This window comes from Pezoporus flaviventris, unplaced genomic scaffold (genome assembly GCF_033815535.1).
Source record: "Pezoporus flaviventris isolate CSIRO_AGI_PZ_B2104156 unplaced genomic scaffold, CSIRO_AGI_Pfla_v1 ptg000079l, whole genome shotgun sequence".
Lineage (NCBI taxonomy): Eukaryota > Metazoa > Chordata > Aves > Psittaciformes > Psittacidae > Pezoporus > Pezoporus flaviventris.
Window position 1 is genome coordinate 1,619,112 of NW_026892627.1, and position 23,511 is coordinate 1,642,622.

General features: G+C 41.7%; 1 protein-coding gene across 4 annotated transcripts in view; it reads left to right on the forward strand.

Annotated features, from left to right (window-relative positions):
- The window catches only part of SNAP47 (synaptosome associated protein 47), a 30,447-nt gene that overhangs the window by 3,988 nt on the left and 2,948 nt on the right, over positions 1-23,511 (forward strand). For 3 of the 4 annotated variants that reach the window (XM_061474544.1, XM_061474543.1, XM_061474542.1), the window contains exons 2-4: positions 4,158-4,704; positions 10,457-10,941; positions 15,152-15,282. In XM_061474544.1, the coding sequence (XP_061330528.1) occupies positions 4,214-4,704; positions 10,457-10,941; positions 15,152-15,282 (1,107 nt within the window). In that variant the 5' untranslated portion in view covers positions 4,158-4,213. Of the gene's footprint in view, positions 1-4,157; positions 4,705-10,456; positions 10,942-15,151; positions 15,283-17,378; positions 18,876-23,511 lie in introns of those variants that run through there. The other variant, XM_061474545.1, reaches the window with a different exon arrangement.

Sequence of the window (23,511 nt, forward strand, 5' to 3'; positions counted from 1 at the left end):
TTCTCCTTGTCTCCCTAGTAGGGCTGTGCCAGTTTGAAGGTGGCTGTGGCTGTTAGCAAGGTCTAGGAGTTGTTTTGCAGGTGATATTATGTTCTGTGGGTGCCTGTTCCAGCAGCGAGCGTTGGGAAACCTGCATTTGGTTCCAGGTTTCCCTTGTGATCTTCTGCGAGGCATATAATCTTTTGGTGTCTTGGTTTCATCATTATTTATATATATTATTTATAAACTAATATCTCAGAGCAACAGCTTGTTGTGAGCAGCATGTTAATATTTATTGAGCTTTTCAGAGGCTAGTGTAAGTAGCAAAGACATGTGCAGGTGGAGGAAGAGAATGTCACTACTTCATGGGGGTTGACATCTGCTGCTTTCCCGAATGTTTTGATAAATTGAGAGACTGCTGATTCATTTTAATTTTTGATGTCTTCCCCTCACCACCCTCTCACCCCAGGTCTGATGGGAGCTCTTTCAGTAAATATCATTTGCCTCTGCAATATGTTTATGCTTCAGGGAGCTTGAGGATGCAATACATAAGAGTTATTATTGTTTTTTTTCTGTTGATATTGAATTTACTTCATATCTAGTCAGTGTCAAACAGTTAAGCTTAATTTGGATTTGAAATTTGTCAGTCCTGAATAATAAAGCTAAAACATGATTTAATTTCAACTGTCATTGATTTCAGCACTAATGGAATTTACATTTTTGTAATGTAAGAACACTTTGTTGTTTAACTTGACATAGTTGTCAGTTACAGTAACAAAAAGTTACATTATTAGCATTCAACTGTGTATCCCTATTAGAAACATTTTCCACTTACAGTGTCCTCTGAAAACCGCTGTTCTGCTGATGGCTGTTGTGGAATCCCCCTGGACGATCTCACTGATTTTTAGGACTGCTTTTCGCTATTTCTTTGTGTATGACAGAAAGAAAATAACCTTTAACTAGAAATTATAATAATTGCCTACACACAAAACCCAGTAAACCTCCAGGGGGAAAAAAAAAATTAATCTGTCTGATCTAACTTTGTTGTATTCAAGGAACTACCTTCTTTTTCTAGATGGAGAAATCAAGGCCAGAGCTTTTAGCTTTCTCTCCAAATTATAGAAATTATGTAGGAAAAGTCAATAAAGCAATAATATTTCCTAGAACTTGTCACTGTTTTGTTAGCTATAGCTACTCATAGAAATCAGACTTCTGTGGGCTTTTCTCCTCTCTCTTTGGCCCAAAGTACAGTGTGAAGTTGTCTCTCTACCACTGTGGTTTCATTAGGCCCAAAGAGAATGAGAGTTTTCACTTTGAAGTCTAGCTTATTGGTAAACTTATGGCATGGTGGGGTTTGGTGGTCTTTTTTTTGGTTTTTTTTTTTTTTGTTTGTTTGTTTATTTTGTGGGTTTTTTTTCTGATTTTCATCACTAAAATTCATAGTGACACAAAATAAGGCACAAAACCATAGTACAGAAATACATTTTTTTTTGTGGAATATGGCAATCTATGAGGAGTCATTATTTCAGGAATACAGAAGTTTTAATATATTTAATAAAGGCATTGAAACTGAACTCCGGAGCAAAGTCCTCTAAATGCCTGGCCTCACCACCAGTGTGACTAACAGGTAGAGGGAGGGGATTCTTCCCCTTACTGTGCTCTCATGAAACGCCCTTGCCACACATCTTGCAGCCCTGTGTCCTGCTCTGGGGCCCCAACATAAGAAGGACGGGAAGCTGTTGGAGGAAGTCCAGAGGACACCACAAAGGTAATCAGAGGGCTGAGGGACCTTTCTTATGGAAATGGGTTGAGAGAGATGGGCTTGTTCAGCCTGAAGAAGAGAAGGCTCCAGGGAGACCTTAGAGCAGCTTCCAATGCCTAAAGGGGCTGACAGGAAAGCTGGAGAGGGGCTTTTGGCAAGGGCAGGTAGGGACAGGACAAGGGGGAATGGCTTTAAACTGACATAGGGGAGATTGAGATGAGATATTAGGAAGAAGTTTTTCCCTGTGAGGGTGGTGAGACACTGGCACAGGTTGTCCCAAGAAGCTGTGGCTGCCCCATCCCTGGCAGTGTTCAAGGCCAGGTTGGATGGGGCTTTGAGAAACCTGCTCTAGTGGGAGGTGCCCCTGCCTGGGGGGAAGGGGGGGGGGGTTGGGGGGGTGGGGAGGGCAGGTAGAGGATAGGGTGAGGCTCTAAATGATTTTTAAGGTCTCTTCCAACCCATTCTATGATCCTGTAATTTAAGGGATATTCCTGATGCAGCAGCCTGAAAGCACTAGGACATCTTTAGTGTGTATTACCGGAATTCACACCAACACTACCTGGAAAAGGTCTATTAACTTTATATTTGTGTGAGGATTCCTAGACATTTCTGTAAAGAGAACAGATCGTACTGAAGTCAAAATATGTAATTATTGTCAGTGTCAACTGAACTGGGGACTTTGTAGTGTAGGTCTAACTTATTTATTTTACCCCACAAGTAGGAGAACATCTTGAGATAACGTGATGGTACTAATTTGTAAATTGTGCCATCAAACATGAAAGGTTTTGAGAAGATAATGAAAATATGTGTAATTGCCATTACGTAATGGGTGTTCACAAAGTAGTTGTGGAGCATAATTGGGTTTTGGTGTTCATACTGAAAATGGTAGCAGCATGAAGGATAAGTTACAGGAAACAATCTGACCCATGGGTATGAGGACACTCTTTGGGTTTGTGAGGAGATGCTACTCCTGACATGTTTCATTGGATATACTATTCCAAATTTGAGATGGTTTTGATGTGAGCAAACCAGGCCTGAGGCATATGACAGCTGTTTGTTTTCTTGTTGGGATTGCAGATACCAATGAGCAAGTATTACAGGATTAATATTATGTCATCAGATAGCATCACGTTCTCCCAGGAGAACACAGCCTGTCACAGAGGTGCAATGAAATCACTAGTTCCCTGAACACCGTGTTCCTTCACACTAAGTGAACAGTCAGTTCTGCTTGCTCCACTATCACCCGTATGGAGTTGCTCTGCATAGCAGGGCAGCAGCACCTCCTCCGATAAATACAGCTGATGTTTTTCTTGTCTTAACTGCCACTTGGGTCAGTCAGGGTTTTCCCAGCAGTGCTGATAAGCTGTTTACAATTCTTCCCAAACTCCTGTTTCCAAACATCTTTAATAGTAACTAAGCAGCAGTGAATATTTTACAGAACAAATACGACAGATTTGAGGTGTTTATTTTGCCTGTGTTATTCTACCAGAAGTTCTAATATCCATTTGAGTTTTGTAAGGTAGATTGTTAGGTTTCTCCTGAGACCAAGAGTGATGGTCTGAGGTAGTGACAATGTTTGAAGAATATCCATTTGTGGCTGGGTGTTTCTGTTCTTTAATGGTTGTGAGTTCTGGTCAGTGGTGTTTCTGTTTTCACCTGCACTGTTTGATGTGTTGGATAGACATTCTGAGTGTCTTCTTAACAAACCTCGATGTTGAAATATCAGCATGGAAGGGGAAGGAACAGTTATTTCTTGTGATTGCTGTAGATATGTATCAATGAACTTACATTTTGGTATGTTCTGGATATTCTTCAGTACCTATTTGTCTATGGGAAGCTGCTCCTGATGTTGCGGTAGGGAATGGAAAAATTTTTACATGGTTGATTTTCAGGAAAACTTCATATGTGAAAGACTCAGAAAACTTTTTCAGAATTCTGGTTTTAGTAGGTTCCTGTCCGCCCAAAAATATGGACATATGCCTGTGAACATGTAAGACTAATCAAATTATAAAGCATCTCCCCTGATCAAGACAGCACAATGCTTATTAAATATCCAGAACATTATTGCAGCAGTCATTTGAAGTTTGTGCTGTTGTAAGTCATGTGCTGATACATGATGAGAACGTTATAAAACAGAGGGGCAGTGCTGTTATGGAGTGGGCAGTAATATTGACAGTCCTGGTTAGAAAGTCCTGAGCCTTTATGAATTAAATACTCTGATGGTTAGAAATGGTTACCAAATTTTGTAACTCATCCACAGCTATTTCCAAATCTATCAGGTATGTACCTGAAAGGTTACCAGTCAAGTGCTGGAAACCAGCTCTGGGTGGGATTAATTATTTATGAGTGTGTTTTAATGTCAGTTTTTATAAGTAGCTAAGGATTCTTGCTTTATTTCCTCTCTCTTTTATGCTAGTTTCTCCTTCTGACTTTGAGAGTGTTGCTCTTGAAGGGGATCTGAACGGCGAGCTGATGAACGAAGACATACGTATCCATAGCTGGCCTTGTTCTTACTACTTAGACACCAGCAAACAATGGGTCTCTGGCAGACTCTCACTGACTCCTGTTGCAATCACATTCACAGCTGGCAAGACTGGGGAGCTTTTGGTCAACTTCCATCTTTCTAGTATCAGTGAGATCAAGAAGGAATCAACAAATTTAATCTTCAGCTCACTTACCATCTTAGAGAAGAACACCAAGCACTGGTTTAGTTCTCTGCAGCCCAACAGAAATGTGGTATTCAACATCCTTGAGCACTTTTGGAGGGAGCAATTGCTGTCAAGCCAAGGAGCGGAAGCAGCAGCTTTGCAAACAACAAAGGGAAAAGAACTGACAGGATTATTGAGTGGTTCACAGAAACGGCTGGAGGACACAGCAAAAGTGCTGCATTATCAGGGCGAGCAGTTTGATAGCATCATGAGAGGACTCAACAAGATCGAAGGGGATATGGATGTAGCAGACAGGTATGGTAATGGAGCATCCTCTGAGCTAAGCAGTGCTTGTGGGATTGCATTGCTTATGCCTAAATTTTATGGGGCAGATCCATGGAGGTCTTCGGAATTACAGGATGGTTTGGGTTGGAAGAGAACTTAAAGCTGTTTAGCTCCAACCCCCTGCCATGGGCGAGGACACCTTCCACTAGAGCAGGTTGGTCAAAGCCCTGTCCAGCCTGGCCTTGAACACTGCCAGGGATGGGGCAGCCACAGCTTCTCTGGGCAACCTGTGCCAGTGTCTCACCACCGTCACAGGCAAAAACTTCTTCCTCAGATCTCATCTAAATCTTCCCTCTTTCAGTGTAAAACCATTTCCCCTTGTCCTGTCCCTGCCTGCCCTTGCCAAAAGCCCCTCTCCAGCTTTCCTGTCAGCCCCTTTAGGCATTGGAAGCTGCTCCAAGGTCTCCTGGAGCCTTCTCTTCTCCAGGCTGAACAAGCCCACCTCTCTCAGCCTGTCTCCATAGGAGAGGTGCCTCAGCCCTCTGATTATCGTCATGGCCTCTGGACTCACTCAAACGGGTCCATCTCCTTATACTGGGATAAACTGTTGATTTTCCCTGAAAGTTTAAGCTTGCAGTGGTCTGTTGTGGATCTAGTTCTTGTTACAAGATGTGTCTGTATTTCTGTCCTCCCTTTTGTGTAACGTTTTTTTCACCTTGGTGAAGTTCTTTATACATATATACCTGTCCTTTCTTTCAAATAACTTTTCAAGCCCTTCAAGTTTCATCCATGACTAGCAGAAATTGTAGGGATCTCCAAAATACGAACAATGTGTAAGTTCTGAGAGAATAGGCAACATTAAGGGAAGTAGGTGACAATTCATGTTCCCACAGAAGGATAAGGTATAGCATTGACATTTTTATTAGATGTCTTTGAATATGTATAAATGAAAAATACTGGCTTTGGTTAATTTTGTGGAGCAGCCTGTTTTGCTGTTCCACAGCAAACATAACCACAGGTCTGCTTTTCTAGTTCTTCTCAAAGGAAATTTTGAAGATAGCAGGTGGGCTGCTGACTTGGAGGCAATTTCCTAGAGTTATTGGGAGACAGCTGCCAGTTAATCTTTAGGTGGATTGTACTCCTTTCTCCATGCATGAAAGTCAGCCCTTGAAGCTGCTTTTTGCATGCATTGGGTAGTTGAGGGCTTTATATTTGTCCTTTCCTTCACAAGAACTTATTTCCCAGCTACACATAGCAGCGAGTATTGGGTCTGGTGTAGATGTAGTCAAGGAAATAGCTATAGAAACAGTGCTCCCTCATTTGTGATTTAAAACTGTACTACTTTGAACCTTACATGGAATACTGTCTGCCTTTAGGTATAGGTGGAATAAAAGTTTTGAGGAAAAAAAATGAGCGGTGTGAGCTTCTCTGAAGTGCTTTGTCTGCAGAGTGGGGTGGTGCAAGAACTGGAGAGACAGTACCAGACTATTTGTAGTAATATCAGTTGAGCACTTAAGCCAGTGTACTCATTAGACACCCAAGTGCTGCCTTTAGACAACTGAAGTAAGGAATTTGGAGCACATTTGAGGTTGCTTAACTACGTTTTGCAGAACGCAGTGTGCATAGTAAATGGTTGGTGTCTTGATCAGAATATTATGGCTTTAATTCACTTTGAATGCTAATCATTATTCTGTGTTATTTTGTATGCTGCAGATTTGATTTGATAGCAGTCCAAAAGAGACAGTAAGGTAGACAGTAGTGTTGTAATATATAGCTATGAGTGCTTTTGTAGAAGCTCTGACAGTTGCATGAAATAACAAACACAGTATAGTTCAAACCAGTTGTTTTTGGAAGAAGCGTCTGTTTTTAGACAGATACCATGTCTAAAAGAAAGCGTTGATTTCACAAGGGTTCTGCTGATACTCTGCATACCCTTTAATGAAAAGCCAAGATAATTGAAAGCTTCAGCAATAGCTTTTAAAGTTCCGTAGCAATAAATAATGAGTAGGAAAATAAATACCTGCTCATTGTTTTTGGAAGAGAGTTTTGTTTTGGGTTAAGATGCACTGGGAGGTGTTATCTGTCCTCATGAATCTGAAGAACTAGATGCTTTGATTTAAAAATGGAAAAATAAAGGAAGGCATTGACCAAATGTCAGCTGTTTTATCTGTAGTACAAAGAGTTTGGCCAGCTTGCAGGATAAAATGTATCCCAAAATCCATTAGCGAAATAGTATTAATCACCCTGTGCTTTTCTAACACAGTTTTCTAGTGTAGTTTGTGTGTTGTTTTTCTCATGAAGATGCTTCTCACCCAACAGTTTTCTCTTAAACTGATGACATTTCTCTTCATGTCCTTAACCAGTGTAGGAAATGGGGAAGACCATGAATTCAGACTATTAACATAAATGGCCTCATGTTTGTAAGGCTCTTTGACTACTGTTTTCCTTAGAAGTAACTGCATGGATAATACCATGCAGGACTATTGTGTAGCAGATTCTGTGCAGAAGGAAACTTTGGTAACAAATTTCTGTGTCTGCTTTTTCAACAGCGCCAGTTTGATGGTATTGTCTATCATAAAAAGAACCAGGCCCCTTTATCTCCTTTCGTATGTTTAAAACTTTGATTAATTTTATCTTGCCTGTATGTGTAGGCTTTTTTGGATTATTAATTCTGTTCTTGTGTATGCATGGGTATGTACAGCTGCTGTCAGTGGACCTGTGTTCAGATAAGCAGAGCAGAGTGTGACGTTCTAGCAGATGTTCAAAGACCAAAAATAAACAGAAACCCAGATTCACTGTTTCCTTTTTAATGTATTGCTATTAGATGACAACGTACTTTGGTTGCAAATTTTCATTTGTGTATATGGACCGGTCATATAGTCTGTTGATACAGAGGGGTGACTCCTCCATAGGCTGGAGAAGTTGGCTGGAACCTTTGTTAGGGCTGTGCAGCAGAAAAGCCTTGACTATAAATCAGACATTGCACAGCTGGGATGTCAGCCCTGGGGAAAGAAGAGAGGAGGCAGGAGAGTGAGGGGATGAAGTGATAAAAATTAGGGTTCCAAGCTATCCAGAATAAGTTGCCACAATGTAAACAGAGGTTTAGGCTTGTCACGTTGCAGGTGCTTTTCAGAAAGTCCCTGAACACACTGAATGTGTTGAAGTGACATAGGCATAAGCTGTCATTGCCCTGAAATAACTTTGTAACTCTTTCTACACTTAAGAGGACAGAAAAAGTGTTTTGTGTTCTGTAGAAATGAGATGAGGTTGTTTGTCTCTGCTTAGTTACAGCAGGTAGGTTACAGCATAGCTTTGAATTTGGAAGATGTGTGCTAGTAGAGCCTGGGGCTTTTTCAGTCATTCTCTGTGTAGAATGTAAGTTGAACCTCATAGTTTCAGAATTCATCCCTAAATCCATGATACTATGCCATTTCAAATTCTGTTATGTAGAACTTTGTACATATCCTTTGGTCTGCCTTCCCTACTCCTCTCCCATTTTTTTAAGGAGTGTCACAGCATTTCCTGAGAGCAGTGGTGAGCTCCAGAACTGATACTCATGTTGCATTCTATCTACAGAAGTATCTGGTGTTCATGCTTTAGCTGGGAGTAGATTCTTGGAACAGTTCATTCTGCCTGTTCTATTCAAGAATTCAGTTGGTTGACTCCCAATATGACATTTTCTGCTTTTCCTAAAAGATGAGTTTATATAAGTTGGTGTGTTTTGAAGCCAGTGCAGAGTTTTGATGGCTAGTAAACAAAGCATGTTCAGTCGGAGCTTCCTCTTTCAGATTAGACTTTGCCGCCAAATTAAACAGGATTTTAAAATTGCAAAGTCTTCTGTGTGTAGGCACACTCTGATTCTCATGGAAAATAAATCACTACAAAAGATCTTTAGAGCAGCACTGTTGTGATGCATATTTGATCAGGGAGTACCTTTCTAGAATAAACTTAAAAGTAAATTAAATCAAGCTGACTTTCCAAAATAGCAGTAAAGCAGTAGTAGTTTAGGGTTTGGTCTCATAAGCCTTGTGTCTCTAGAATTTAAGTTAGTAAATAGTCTTTTGTAGTAAGATTGCATTTTTTTCATGAAAGATTTTATTACGTGTAGGCTGGCTTCTTAGAAGCATCTACTACAACTACTGTGCCAGTGACGCATACCTGATGACTGGATAGTCTTTAAGGTATTGATGGAGAGGGGGGACCACACAATTCTGATCTGGATTGAACTTCCTTACAGCTAATTTTTTTTTTTTTTGGTTGATTTAAACATAACCTCTTCCTTCCCATTAGTTAATTGGGAATTCATTTGTGCCTCCAGAGACTGCTTTCCTGTCCTGCTCAGTGGCTGAGGAATGGACTGAAAAATCTCTGTTTAAAACATCCTGATCAGGCTAATTGTCTGCAGGCTAGTTTGGTTTGTAGAATGCTTCCAGCCAGCTCACTGCTGTTTTTCAGTGGGAGCAGGGTAGGGTTTGGGCAGTCAGTGATTCCCAGAGGGTTGATTTGCCTCTTCCTAAGCCTGGGACTGGAGATGAGTCACTTTGGCTCAGATGTGACGTGCGTGTCAGAGGCTGCTGGTGGGTGAGAGGAGGTGACTGTTTGCACTGCAGGAAGGAAAGGGGGATATGAAGTTTGTGTTAGCTGTGTGTGGAGATGTTGTCAGTCCCAAAATTTCTTTCCAGCCACTAAAGTGGAGTCATCTTGAAATACACAGTCCTCTGCTAGCAGGATGGGCTTGGGTGATACAGGCAGGGGATGAGAGGAAAGTGGGAGAAATGGAGCATCATTGGTGCTGACTGTGGCTCTGCCACCAACTCCTGTCTAGACGAGGAGAGGGATAATAACAGACAGGAGCACATCACGTGAAAAATCAAACCAAAACCTTCCCTTCCCTTCCCTTTCCTTTTTTTTTTTTTTTTTGTGAAAAGAGTAGTGGTCAGGCTTAGACCCAAAGATCTGCAAGCATGATCCTTTCTTGGGAGAGGATTCAGAAAAGGGGAATGGGCTATGCTGCTAAAAAAATATAACAGGAAGATTGTGTTTTCTATGTCATTGATTCTTCCTAACAGTGTTACATCTTTCTTGCTTGTAGCTGGTAAACTTGGGTGCCTGCTTAGGTGCATGTTCTTGCTTAGGAATAAGGGGCTTGACTCTTTCGTTATTTCTGGCTATACACTGGTCTTTCTGGGGAGCAGTTGCTTAATTGTTCCATAAAGTCAGTCTGGTTACCTTTATGCTAAGGCACCTCCAGCAAGGAGGCCTGTGTCCTTCAGGAGCTTCACCAACGCTGATGGTGAGGCACTCTGGATGCCTGTGGCAGTCTCTGCTGGGCTTTTCAGGCTCAACATTGCACTCTTAGTGTTTTAATGGGAATTTGGGAGTGGAGGCAAAGCAAAAGGTGGCATCAGACTAGGGCTATGGAATAAAGGAGCAGAAGGCGGCAGTGGTGCAGATGGCCATGTGTGGAAATATTGAGGTAAATGGCAGTATTAGCTGAAGAACAGCTGAAGAACTGGCTTGATTAAGTCTAGTTAAAAGTTGGATTTCTTGTGTCAGACCAGTGAGACTCTGGGTCCTCTTTCCATTGTGTTAGCAAATGAAGGAAAGCTGCTTTTTAAAACAGATGGATCCTGGTAAGCTGTGAATAGGTTTGAGGAACAAAATAAGAGGGGTGGATTCAGTGTTAAGAAATCTTTGTCTGTTGTAATTTGCTTTGAACTGGAGGGGTAGCATGACCTCCCTACTAGCTTTGACTCTGCTAACACTCTCTTTTCTCTGCTAGGTTGTTGACTGAGCTCGAATCTCCTTCTTGGTGGCCGTTCAGCAGCAAGCTCTGGAAAGCACCACTGGAAGCCAAGCCAAAGGAAACTGCCACAGTTTCCGATTCGAAGAACCAGGAAGGAATCATAATTAGAATTCCAGTTATTATCACCCACAGAACAGACTCAAATGTCAAGCCAGGAAAACTCACACTCTTTGCTTCTGGTCTGGAAATCAGTGACTGCAACTCTCAGGTCATTCACCGTTTTGAATCAAAGGATGTAGATGATATCAGAGTTCATACACCATATGAAATCAGTGTCCGTCAGAGATTTATTGGGAAGCCAGACACCTCTTATCGGCTCTTGTCAGCGAAGATGCCAGAAGTAATCCCTATCTTGGAGATGCAATTTAGCAAGAAGATACAGTTTCTAGAAGATGCCCTAGGTTTTGCTGGTGCCAGGATGTCCCCTCAGGTAGATTTGGGGACCTCCATTTGGCAAGCAGGTATGTGATAAAGCAATCCATCTATAAGGGTAACAGTAGCACCAGAAATTTCTAGGTGGTTTTCAAACTCAAAAGTGTTAATAGTTACAAGGCAAATTTTCTTCCCTTTTCCCCAGTGTGAGACAACATTGATGATGCAAGAAATAACTGATAGGGGACCTTAGACCCTATTGGCAAGAGGGGGAGGGCAGAAATGACAGAACTCTGTGGCCCTGCTTTAGTCTAGTTGGATTTTCTTTCTCACAGCTACATTAGCAGAACCTGTGACTGCAGATGCTGAAGCTGAGTGTCCCTCAGGAGCCTAGCAGCTGAATTGCACCAAGCCCTCTTTAACATTGTGCTCTCAGCTGGTATTGACACTAACTCCACACCACTTTGTGAAAGGATTAACTTTGAGTTTCAACTACTGGCCTGTGTTTTAACTACAGTGTCATACTTTTTCCAGTGGTCACCAATTCACTTTTGTGCCACTCTGTGGGGAAGTCATTAGAAATTAGTTTTCCTGGTTGCATGCTTCACAGTCCTCTGCTGTTGTTTTTGCTTTGTAAGTTTGTAGCTGAAAATATATTACATCTGTCATTCAGTTAATTGTAGAAAATTTAAAACGTATTTCCAGTCCAGCAGGTTTTTTAAAATAACATCTGGAGTAAACATCACATTAATTTTCATATCTTAAAAACTAGAATTTTATTATTTGAGAAGTTCAGGTGTTTGGATTTAGATTTTAGGTCTCAGGTTAGGTTAATACATAGGTGAAAGAAAACAAAGTGGAGATTGAAACCCTTTCACAGTAATAAGAATGACTTTACTTACTACTGTTATGTCTGTTAAAATTCTGGGGAGGATTGTTTTTTGTCTTGTTTTATTTTTTTATTTTTTTTTTGTAATCCAACCCTGGATTCATTTGGGGAGCTGTTGAATTCTTGTCTGTTAGGAATTTAATTCTATCAAAATGTCTGAATCCTCCTTTTTTTCTTAATCATTAGTGATGTGAGAGCAAATTGGTGGATGGATTTATTGCCAGTACATTAAAAACAAGTAGAAAAATTATACAGTAAAGCAATAGTTGAACCCATTTTCGTGCACTGAGCTAAAACTGGAGTTCAGCAGGGAGGATAATGTCCTCTTGTTGAAGAGTCATCGAGGGCCATGGCTTGGAAAAGCTTGTTAATTTTTAAGGAAGTAAGTCTTGGGCATCTGGCACTAAAATGTCAGCACAACAACTTAGAGGAAAAACAACCTGCTGGTTTCTTAAGCACTGAGTTATTCCAGCAAATTGGTGTTCAGTTCCTGATGGTCTTAAGGCTGGTTACATAAAATAATTGGTTATACAGCCCTCGTGTGCTTAATTTCCCACTGCTCTGCTCTGTTTGCATCTGAGTCAGTGAGTCAAGGATATTGCTCTCCTACCCCCACCTGCATTTCGACTGTTTAATTTGGAAATGTCAGTAAAGAAAACTGGAGGTTATGGAAATCTTGACTTCTCCAGCTCCACCAAAACCCTTGTTTGTTCCTTCCCCGGGGTCTAGCACTGTTTGTCTTCTGTCGCAAGATGGCAGTCACGGACTGTGTTTTAACCTCGGTGGTTTTTCCGTGGTTGTTCACATGGTGGAAATACTGTTTTTTTTTTATTTATTTTTTTTTTTTCCCCTCCCCTAAAAGTAGGCAAAAAAAGTGTGTGTTATGCATCACTGTCTCTGCACACGTAAGATATGTGTCAATTTTCAGATCGTGAATGTTGATTCAGAGACTTAGAGAAGAAATATCCTTGCAGTGGAGGTACATCTGTCTCTGTGCACTGGCTCATAGCGTTCTGTGCCCTCAATGGTGAGATGTGAACATGTCCACCACTGTCATAATCTCATCTGGATCCTGTCTGCTTATACTAGTCCTGCCTTAAAGTTGTGCATATTGCATGTTTATATAAGTAAATACAAAAAACCCCTCATCTTTCCTAAGAGTTTTGGCTTCATGCCACCTAGAAGAGGAATTTGTGAAGACTTTTATACACACCAGATTATCTGGAAGTATTTTTAGCTGCTTTGCATGTTTTTTCTGACTGTATATTGTTAGACCAAGCCACACAGGTATTAAAATGCTTAGGACAGAGCAGTGAGGTTTGTTTGTAACAGAGGCGATTCTATGCTGTATTAAGACAGTACTCTCCTAGCCAGTAACATCCTCAACAGTGGCTGATAACAGCTACCAAGCATTAAAAAGTGCAAGAAATCCTACAGTGCCTGTGCAATATAGCAATCTAGGGCAATGCTGTCTCAGTCCTATAGCTGAAGGCTGGTATTTGCTGTTTATCTTTTTTGAGGCTGCTGAATATTTCCTGTCTACCCCTGTGACCGAATGTTCTCATTATTGAGTTTCCAGCACTTTGTTCAGTGCTTTTGTACCTTCTCATCCTCACATGGTGGCAGCGAGTCCCACAGTCCAACTTGGTGTGACACAAAACAAAATTGCTTTTTAAACGTTTCTGCCTTTCTATTCAATTCTGGGAAATGCCAGATCTTCTTCTTCATCCATTGTTTTTGTTCAGCTTTGTCACATCCTCCTTCTGTTCTTTTCCTCAGTAAGATTAATGGAGTGAAATGGATAGATTTCTTGGTTTTAATGAAATAATTGGTATATGGTGACAGTCAGCTGATAAGAAACGCAAAGAATCTCCTCTGGCTATTTGCTGCCATAGGAAGGACTGTCATTCCCTCCCCACTTTGTCCTCTGAGGGAGATCATGGCAGTGATTTACCACAGGCAGCATTTTTCTGTGGCTTGCGCTTAGATCATTTGATTACAAGGAGCATTTGCACAGGGTAACACTAGTACAGTGAATTACTTGCTTGTCTTAAATCTTGATGATGTCTGAGTCCAGTGACTCTCAGGCTGATAATTGAATAATTCCAGGGATTGTGAGTTTGCAGTAATTCCTTGAGAGGGATTTAAGATTTGGTACTTTTGGTTTAGCTTTTGTCTTCCTTTTCATGGGGAGGTAATGCTGTCTAGGGCAGTTGGATATACCTTGTCAGCTGGGCACCAGCTCCTTGACCTGGCGATGAGCTCTGGCATCTGGCACACTTTCTGTCCTGATGTACATATGAGTTTTTGTCGTCATCCTGTGATGGGTCAGGCCGTGTGCTCACAGGTGGCAGCAGTAGAATTAGCTTCCTTTATGGTGCCTCTTTAAGTGGAAGAGCTTCAATGACCCTTGAAGCACCTCTAGGAGCCAAGATGTGTATCTCGGGTGTTTAACACCCATCTGAATCAGAAATAACAACCTTGCCTTGCTGCATATCCCTGCTACCCTACTGGGTAGTATCAGATACTGCAATAAGAGCCGATGCTTTAAAAATAAAGGACAAGTAGCATGTTACATGAGGGATTGCATCCACCCTACTTAGCTGGGGGTGGCTGTTAGCGTCAGTGTTGCCCTTCTGTTTCAGGGGTTTGTTTACTTGACTCTGTCCCAAATCCATCACTTCCAAATTCTTTAATTAAAAAGATTAAAGAGAGAAGAAACAGCAGGTGGAGAATCCTCGTTTATCTGATTGGGAGTGTGTTGCTGCTGCTTTGCGCTCAGTTCAGATGTAACCCCAGAGCTCAAAATGAACCCATTCTCCAGATGCTGCCTTTAATAAGAAGTCATCTCTTGGCAGCCTGGTCACCTCCAGATTAGGTATTGTACAGAATACAGCTCAGATCTTTCCTAGAAGAAAAGTCCTCTTGCAAACTGCTGTGGAGAAAAGCATAGAATCCCAGAATGGTTTGGGTTGGAAGGGATCTTAAAGACCATCCATTTCTACCCCCCTGCCGTGGGCAGGGGCACCTTCCACTAGACCAGGTTGCTCCAAGCCCTGTCCAGCCTGGCCTTGAACACTACCAGGGATGGGGCAGCCACAGCTTCTTGCAACAGCTTGTGACAGGGCCTCACCACCCTCACAGGAACTCCTTTCTAAGATCTCATTTATATCTCTCCTCTGTCAGTTTAAAGCCATTCCCCTTGTCCTGTCCCTACTTGCCCTTGTCAGCCCCTTTATGCACTGGAAGCTACTCTAAGGTCTCCCTGGAGCCTTCACCAGACAGAGGAAGGGGAGGGAGGATTGTGGGGAGAGAGAGAAAAAAGCAGGGATCATCCAATTTGATACCAGCGCTGGTTCTCCCCATTGGTACAGGAAATGGCAGTCTGACCATGGGAATTTCTTTTGCAGCCACGGGACTCCTCGGAGGAGTGGTGCAGCCCAGCTCTCCAGCAGGAGGCAGAGAAGGGATGGACAGTGACCACGTCCAGCTGCAAAAGCAAGAGAAGATCTCCCAGGAAGAAGCAAAAGAGCTTAAACAGGTATAAATTGACATAACTTTGATAAGAGTTGTTTCACTGCTTCTGATTTTTTCATAAGATGCATTTTCATCATCCGAAACCTAGTCATTGTCCTTAACAGAATATTCCTCAGAAAATTCCTGAAATTAAATGGGCATATTTTAAAAATCAGTTAATCAAGCCTGTGATTAAAATACGCTGCTAACTTCATAAGTTTGTTTTAGGTTTTTTTACTTATTTTGAATCAAGGATTATCATCAAAATATATTATAGGATTATAACCCAAGCAAAATCCTTAACTGTAACCTGTTTTTCTGAAGATTAAGCGCCTTAACAATTAAATAATTTTTAGCTCTTTTGTGTTTTCTCTATGCCATCTTATTATTTTTAGTAAGGAATAGCAGTTCTGTTTCAGAAGCATCCACAAAAGTGAACAAAGTGTTTTATAAACACACAGAACTTGTAGCTGGGAAATAAGTATGCTGTCCAGCATATTAATAAAGAGAAGATTTTCCTAGAAAAGAAAAAAATATTTAAAGTAATGTAGTCTGATATTGTTCCTCTGAATGGCTCTTTAAGGAATTTCTCTCATAGTTGATGTTCAGAACTGTTAGTGAAGAATCCGTCTTTGTAGTAGGTGGTTGATCTGAAACGGTGAACAAGCTGGAAAAGCAAATGAGAATGGTTTGAGTGGTTTTTTCGTTAAAATAGATTTACCGGTGCTGATCACAGCCACATCAGATGCGACTGAAGATTAAACTTTATTATTGCTTATTTTCCCCCTCTAGCATTTTATTCTCTTGATATTCCAGGTGTATCTTGGTGATGGCATCATGTGAAGTCTGTCCTAATTCCATTGTTTCTTACCAAGCCTGAAGGCTTGCAGCCCCCTTCTTTTATTTTATAGTTGGGAATTAGAATGCAGCAACTTCTGTTAGCTTGAGTGCATTTGAGAGTCACACTCACTTAGTAGGTTCTCGAGTGGCTAAAAATAAAAGCTTCTTGCGTGAAAAATCTATTTATTAACTAAAAAACGGTTGAGTAAGTGAGAATTTAAACTTTGCAGAAGGTTAATTTCAGAAATTTCTGGTACTCTCTGTGCTGGATGGTAGACTAGAAAAGGTGTTATATGGCCAGTGTGATTTAAAACAAAACACTTTCAAGATGAACTAGAGCTCAAAAGACAATTTTTGTATTCATTTATACCCCATGAAACCAAGAATTTTTAAGCCAGTTGATTATTTGGGGTGAGTTTGTGGGGAAGTGTGGATGAGGAGAGGATCTGAATTCCAAACTTACAGGCCATGAATTGGCCTGATTTTTCTCCAGTAATTGTTGTACACCTGTTCTCTGGAGCCAGGCCTCTTTAATCATCATTTCAGTCATTAATAATTTTAAGGTACATGTTTTAATTCCTGTAGAACTCCTGTTCCTTTTTCTTGCTAGGAGTCACCACAGAAATACACAGCCTTAGACCATAACTTGCTTCTGTAACCAAAATGTAGTCAATATCTTTTGATTGAAGTATCTTACTTGTTTTTTTTCGAAACCAAACCTGACTAGTCACCATTTAGTGATTCTCCCTTCTGATCTTTTAAAGAGTTTATCTCCATGATCTGTTTTTTTATCAAAAAATAACCATTTTCTGAAGCAGTGTTGACCTTTTGGAAGATTTTAAGGGAGAATATTTCTCAGTCATAGTTGTACAAATAGCAGCAACCTGTTCTTCATGCAGGCATGTGCTTTGTATGGTTGTTATGTATTCAGGAGGGCCAGTTGTTCCTTCCTTAAATGTCAACTTTTCAGCACTATAATTCTGATTTGTAGCCAGACCCTAAAAACCTAAATACACTATGAGGGGTTGTTGGTCATGGACTACTAATGAAGACACATTTTGATACACCTTGCAAAGAAAGCTTTTCACTAATTGCTTCCCCTCCTCATTACTTGTGATGTGGGTAACTCCAGGAGAACTTCTGAAGGCTGGAGAACAGGAATTTGTCATGAACAGATATAGTTATCACTCTTTCTCTCTCCTCAAAAACAAAGTAGTTGCAGTAATAACAATAGATGTTTTGCAGCAGAAATTGTTGAATGATACTAATTCCTTCCATTAGAGCTGGAAGTCCTGAGCATCTGCAGTTGTGATTGGGTGGCTGAGTAAAGGACCTCACCAGGACTTCAGGAAGGGACATTTGTGTCTACGTTTGTGGCAGTGTGAGCTGTGTTCTTTAGCTGTGCTATACAGATGGAGAAAGAAGTCTCTGAAGTTACTGTGGTCTCTGGCTGAACTTCTGCCTCCTGCCTCACTATGGCTGACATAATGGCACTGGGTGTGGGAGGGGATGTGATAATATTAGCTTAAGGGATGTGGTCAAAGGGGGGCAATTCACTAAATTTTAAATTATTTTGCCAAACCGGTGCTTTCTAATTCTCAAATTGTTCCTGCCAAAGAACTGTCCTGATATTTACTGTCTGGAGATCGCATATGCCATGAAGGCAGAACCAGTATTAAAGAAGTTAATTCTTTAACATCTGGGAAAAAGCCCACATCCCAGTGCATATCTTTGGCATTTGCTTCCTCATTGTCTTCTCAGGTCAAGGTGGTTCCATTTCAGTCCTTAGCTACTTTCAAAGTCTCTTCAGTGTTTATTCACCCTTTTATCATACCTTCATCTCAGGAAATTACAACTGTTAGAAAAAGTGTTTTGTTGAGGAACTGTTCATTCCAAGTGCTAAATACTAAATTTGCTCACAGGATGGCCTGCTTCCATGGCCTATAGCGGTCAACAGACAACTGATCTTAAGACCTGTGTAATGACTATGCCTCAAGTTTATTTTTTGGAAAGTACAATTCAGGGAGAACTAAGGTCCTGACAACTAATGCTTTGTATTTGCTTTTGGGTAACTTAAGTATTTAATGACATGAAATTAAAAGGTGATAGTTAAGCCTGTGGAGCTGCTTGAGTATTTTTTTACAGACAAGGCCAGTGGAATGTTAGTGGCACCATGAGTGCTCCCTGAGAAAGTAAATAAAATCAGAGTTCTCTATCAGTCCAAGAAGAAGTAACGGGAGAAATTGGCTACTAAGAATAAGATAGTAAACAATGATCCTTCCATACTGTCTGAATAGCCACTGCCTCAGAAGAGCTGATGCTTTAAAATCTGTCTGCTTTTGTGTGCTTCAGAGACAGGGGACCTGCTGTCCTGTCAAACACATCTGTTCAAGTGTTATCTGTGCTCAGATGTTCTGTTCCACAAGAGACAACCTGATTTTCTAGAGCAGGCAGAAGCCCTTTTGCTAGTGGCTGATGTAGAGCTTGGGTATTTGTACACTAAATGCGACTCTGCATCTAGCAGAAGGAACCTCTGTGCTTTGCACAGCTACAGGCAAGTACTAATAGCGGCAATCCCATACAGAAAACATGTTAAAGCAATTAAAATCCATAGATTTTTGTTATGGCAAGTTGCACTTACCTCTTGAGGCATTAACAAATGTCCTGTAGTAAATTGTGTTGTGGTAGTTTAAGATATTTCTGCGCTCTGCTGTCTCCCTGCCCATTTCCAGGTGCAACAAGAGAAGATGTGGACAGGACCCTTAATATTTCTGGTGCAAGATCATAGAATCATAGAATAGTTAGGGTTAGAAAGGACCTTAAGATCATCTAGTTACAACCCCCCTGCCATGGGCAGGGACACCTCACACTAAACCATGTCACACAAGGCTCTGTCCAGCCTGGCCTTGAGCACTGCCAGGGACAGAGCATTCACAACTTCCCTGGGCAACCCATTCCAGTGCCTCACCACCTTCACATTGAAGAACTTTGTTGTTATATCCAATCTACACTTCTCCTGTTTAAGATTGAACCCATTACCTCTTGTCCTGTCGCTACAGTCCCTAATGAATAGTCCCTCCCCAGCATCCCTATAGCCCCCCTTCAGATACTGGAAGGCTGCTATGAGGTCTCCACGCAGCCTTCTCTTCTCCAGGCTGAACAGCTGCAACTTCCTTAGCCTGTCTTCGTACGGGAGGTACTCCAGTCCCCTGATCATCCTCGTGGCCCTCCTCTGGACTTGTTCCAACAGTTCCATGTCCTTTTTATGTTGAGGACACCAGAACTATGCACAGTACTCCAAGTGAGGTCTCACGAGAGCAGAGTAGAGGGGCAGGATCTCCTCCTTCGACCTGCTGGTCACGCTCCTTTTGATGCAGCCCAGGATACGCTTGGCTTTCTGGGCTGTGAGCACACTCTGAAGCCAGCTCATGTTCATTTTCTCATCAGCCAGCACCCTAAGTCCTTCTCCGCAGGGCTGCTCCGAATCTCTTCTCTGCCCAACCTGTAGCTGTGCCTGTGATTGCTCCAACCCAGGTGTAGGACCTTGCACTTGTCATGGTTAAACTTCATGAGGTTGGCATCAGCCCACCTCACAAGTGTGTCAGGGTCCCTCTGGATGGCATTCCTTCCCTCCAGCGTATCAACCAAACCACACAGCTTGGTGTCATCGGCAAACTTGCTGAGGGCACACTCAATCCCACTGTCCATGTCAGCGACAAAGATGTTGAACAGGACCGGTCCCAACACTGATCCCTGAGGGACACCACTCGCTACTGGTCTCCAGCCGGACACTGAGCCATTGACCACAACTCTTTGCATATGGCCATCCAGCCAGTTCTTTATCCACCGAGTGGTCCATCCGTCAAATTGATGTCTCTCCAATTTAGAGACAAGGATATAGTGTGGGACAGTGTCAAATACTTTTCACAAGTCCAGGTAGATGACATCAGCTGCTCTGCCCCTACCCATTGGTGCCATAGCCCCATCTTAGAAGGTCACCAAATTGGTCAGGCAGGATTTCCCCTTAGTGAAGCCATGCTGGCTGTCACCAGCCACCTTTTTGTTTTTCATGTGCCTTAGCGTGCCTTCCAGTGCATTTTCTGTTGTGGGTTTAAGTTTATAATGGGAGTATAAATTGGAATATTTTACATGTTTCTTCCCCTTCTTGCTCACCTACAATGTGTTTAGCACAGAGGTGAAGCACTGTATTAAATCATGACAAGTTATCACTGTCAAAACCTCTGTTTGCACCCCATTTCAGAGTATTGTGAATGACAGCTTCCTATTAACAGGTGAACTTGGATGCATTCAAGAGCCATTTCTGGTTTTATGTGTTCTGCTTTAGTTTTCAGACCTGTTGGACAGGGATAATCGTGTGGATCTCAGGGAGAACTTAATGGAGTTCAAACTTTGATTGTCAATACTTCCTGCACAGTGACACTTTCTGTATCTTATTTTTACTGCTGGATACTCCCTGTAACTCCTTTCTTAAGCTTCCGCTCAATTACATTGTTATGATGGCATCTCAGGCCCCAAACCAAATTGAGGTCTCCATTGTAAGATCTTTAGGATACAATCTCTGTTTGTACAATGCCTAACACTTGGAATTTATATCCTCAGGTGGTGTGGCAAAATGATAAAGTCACAGGGCTAAGTACTGAACAGGTACACAGGCTTGAAGTCCTCTCCCATCATTTTGTTTGTGTCTGTGTTGTGGCTCTCCTGCTTGGCTCTCACTTAAGCCAAAGCAGAGAGAAGTGGGCAGCACTTGAACAAGTCATCAAGCAGGTACATAAAACAGAGCAGATGAACTGTGATCTAAACTGCAGTGTACTGCTTGGGTCCTCATAGTCTATGCAAGAACCTGGGATATGTAGCTTGGATGGACATCTCTTCTCCCACCCAGGTCTGAGTCTGCTGTAGTTGAACACTTGACACAGGGCATATTTGGAGAGCTGTGACAAATTTTCTTCCTTGTTTTGTACAGTGAGGGCTCTGTGTGGGAATATTAGGTATTGCCTGCAGCTGCACAGAAAATCTGTGGCAGGGCCGTGAGGATAAATCAGACTTTCCAAATTATAATCCGGTGGCATAAATCTAAAGTGTTCTCAGTGTGAGATTGATCACTGCCTGAGGAAATGTGCCTTTAAAATGTGTCTTTGATGGGCTCATACCTGCTGTTTGGTTTTGTGTAACAGATAGTTTCACGCTGAATTTTCATGTCTTGGTTCATCGTCCGAATTGCATAATGGCACAGCAAGCACTACTGCTTTGAGCAGTTGACAGAACTGGAGCAGTAATAACTAGACATCTTGCCATCGTTTTGCTTTGCAAAAATATTGACCAGCTTTGGCCAGACTTCACCTTCCAGTAACTCTTTCCAGCAAGCTCTGTGGGCTCTGCTGAAAGAGAGTCTTAACCGCTCCCGTTCTCATTGGATTGAGTGGCAGTACTCAGCTGGAGCACATGAAGATGCTGCAGACAAAGGGTTAAGGGATTTATTACCAGACTTTCTGAGGCAAAGAAAATTAACAGATGGAAGTGAGCCGCTTGTGTTTTATTTTTGCATGTGAGTAACTGCATCATCATCAGCTGCTGTGTTTCAAGGCAGAGCCTAATTGGCAGGTGAACTGAGCAGAGCCCTGTAGCTGACTATGTTTCCATTTTACTGCTTTCATATTTTAAAAGCTTTTCTGTTCTCAACAATTGTGTCTTTTTCTGTATTTTAAATGTCAAGTATGCTCTAATGAATGCAAAGCCTATCAAAAGTAATCTGTTTTGAAACTAAAAATAAAGTACTTTCCATGGCAAACCTAGGCCTTTTTGGCACAATTTTGATTTACAAATAAATTGGGTTCCTCTTGGAGAGGTGGGGAAAGAGTGTTTCTGCTTCCTTTCTGCATACTCTCGTGCCAGCTCCTGCTATGCTGCATAGCAATCTTGGAGGCTTGCTGCATATCACCACATTTACCTGATGTGCTCGCCTCTACCTAAATGTGCTGGGTGAGGAAGTGGCTCAGGAAACATGAAATTACCACACTGTGAAGGGTGCTTAGTGGTAAACTGCCAAAGCCTGTGCCTGACAGCAGCCAGAGGTGGAGGTGTTGAAGGACCAGAGGAACCATTCTGGAGCATGTGTTGTTCCATGATCTAGAAATCTGCTTTTCTTCTGCTGTTCCAGAAAACAAATTTTGGGATGCTGTTGGGTAAACCTTTTTAGTAAACTTGCCGAGAAAATATTAGTATGAACCATCTTTAAATCATCTGGAAATGATGAAGCTTGCTTCTTTTGCTGCTGTCCTTTAGGTTGTATGGAAGGAGTGAAGTTTCTTCTCTCTTAAACTGGTATAAAGTATTTAAACTTTATTGGAGCAGAGGCTGAAACCCTGTAATCTCTCAGGTGAACACTGAAGCTAGCCCTGCTTTTAGTTGGATGGGGTGGACCAGAAGACCTTCAGAGGTCTTTTCCTAAATTCTCTGTGACTTTATGAATGATAGGAGTCGTTTCATGTACCACTGACTACTTTATTTTATGTATTTATATATATATGTTCTATATATATGACACAAGCAGAAGAAGCTCAAAGGAGAGACTGAGAGAAAGCCACCTCTGAACTTCCCATTTTCAAGTATACTGAATTATACACGATATATCTGAACATGTCACTTTTCTTTTTGGTGCGTATCGTGAGCACATCTACCACCTCCAATTTGGGGAATTCACCCTTGCTTTCCTGTTACAGTGAGAGATCCTGAAATATTCCATTTGAGATAGAAACAGAGGGTGGTTTAGCTTGTAGTTTTGGTAAGAACAGACAAAGGTAGATACAGCTTGGTCCATGGTTCGATTTGTTGGTTTGTTTTTTTTCTTTGTGGTTTTTCTTTTTCCTTGGGCAGCCAAATTGCAAAATCATTTTTTCACACAGCTCTGTTTCTAGCTGTTTGTGATTTAAGGAAAGTGGTGAGAATTACCTCATAGCAGCCTTACAGTATCTGAAGGTGACCTACAACAATGCTGGAGAGAACTCTTCATCAGGGACTGTAGTGGTAGGACAAGGGCAGTGGGTTTAAACTTAAAAAGGGGGTGTTCAGGTTAGATACAAAGCAGAAATTCTTTACTGTGAGAGTAGTGAGACACTGGAACAGGTTACCTAAGAAAGTTGTGAATGCTCCATGCCTGGAAGTGTTCAAGACCAGGAACGTGGATGGATGGTTGGATGGTGCATTGAGCAACCTGGTCTAGTGGAAGGTGTCTGTGCCTGTGGCAGGGGGTTTGGAACTATATGATCTTTAAGGTCCTTTCCAACCCAAACCATTCTATGATTCCGTATGTTATGAGATAAATCTCACTACCATGAGTTCTGGTATCTTCCGTAGTATCACCTGGATGCTCATGTGGCACAGCAGTTGATGT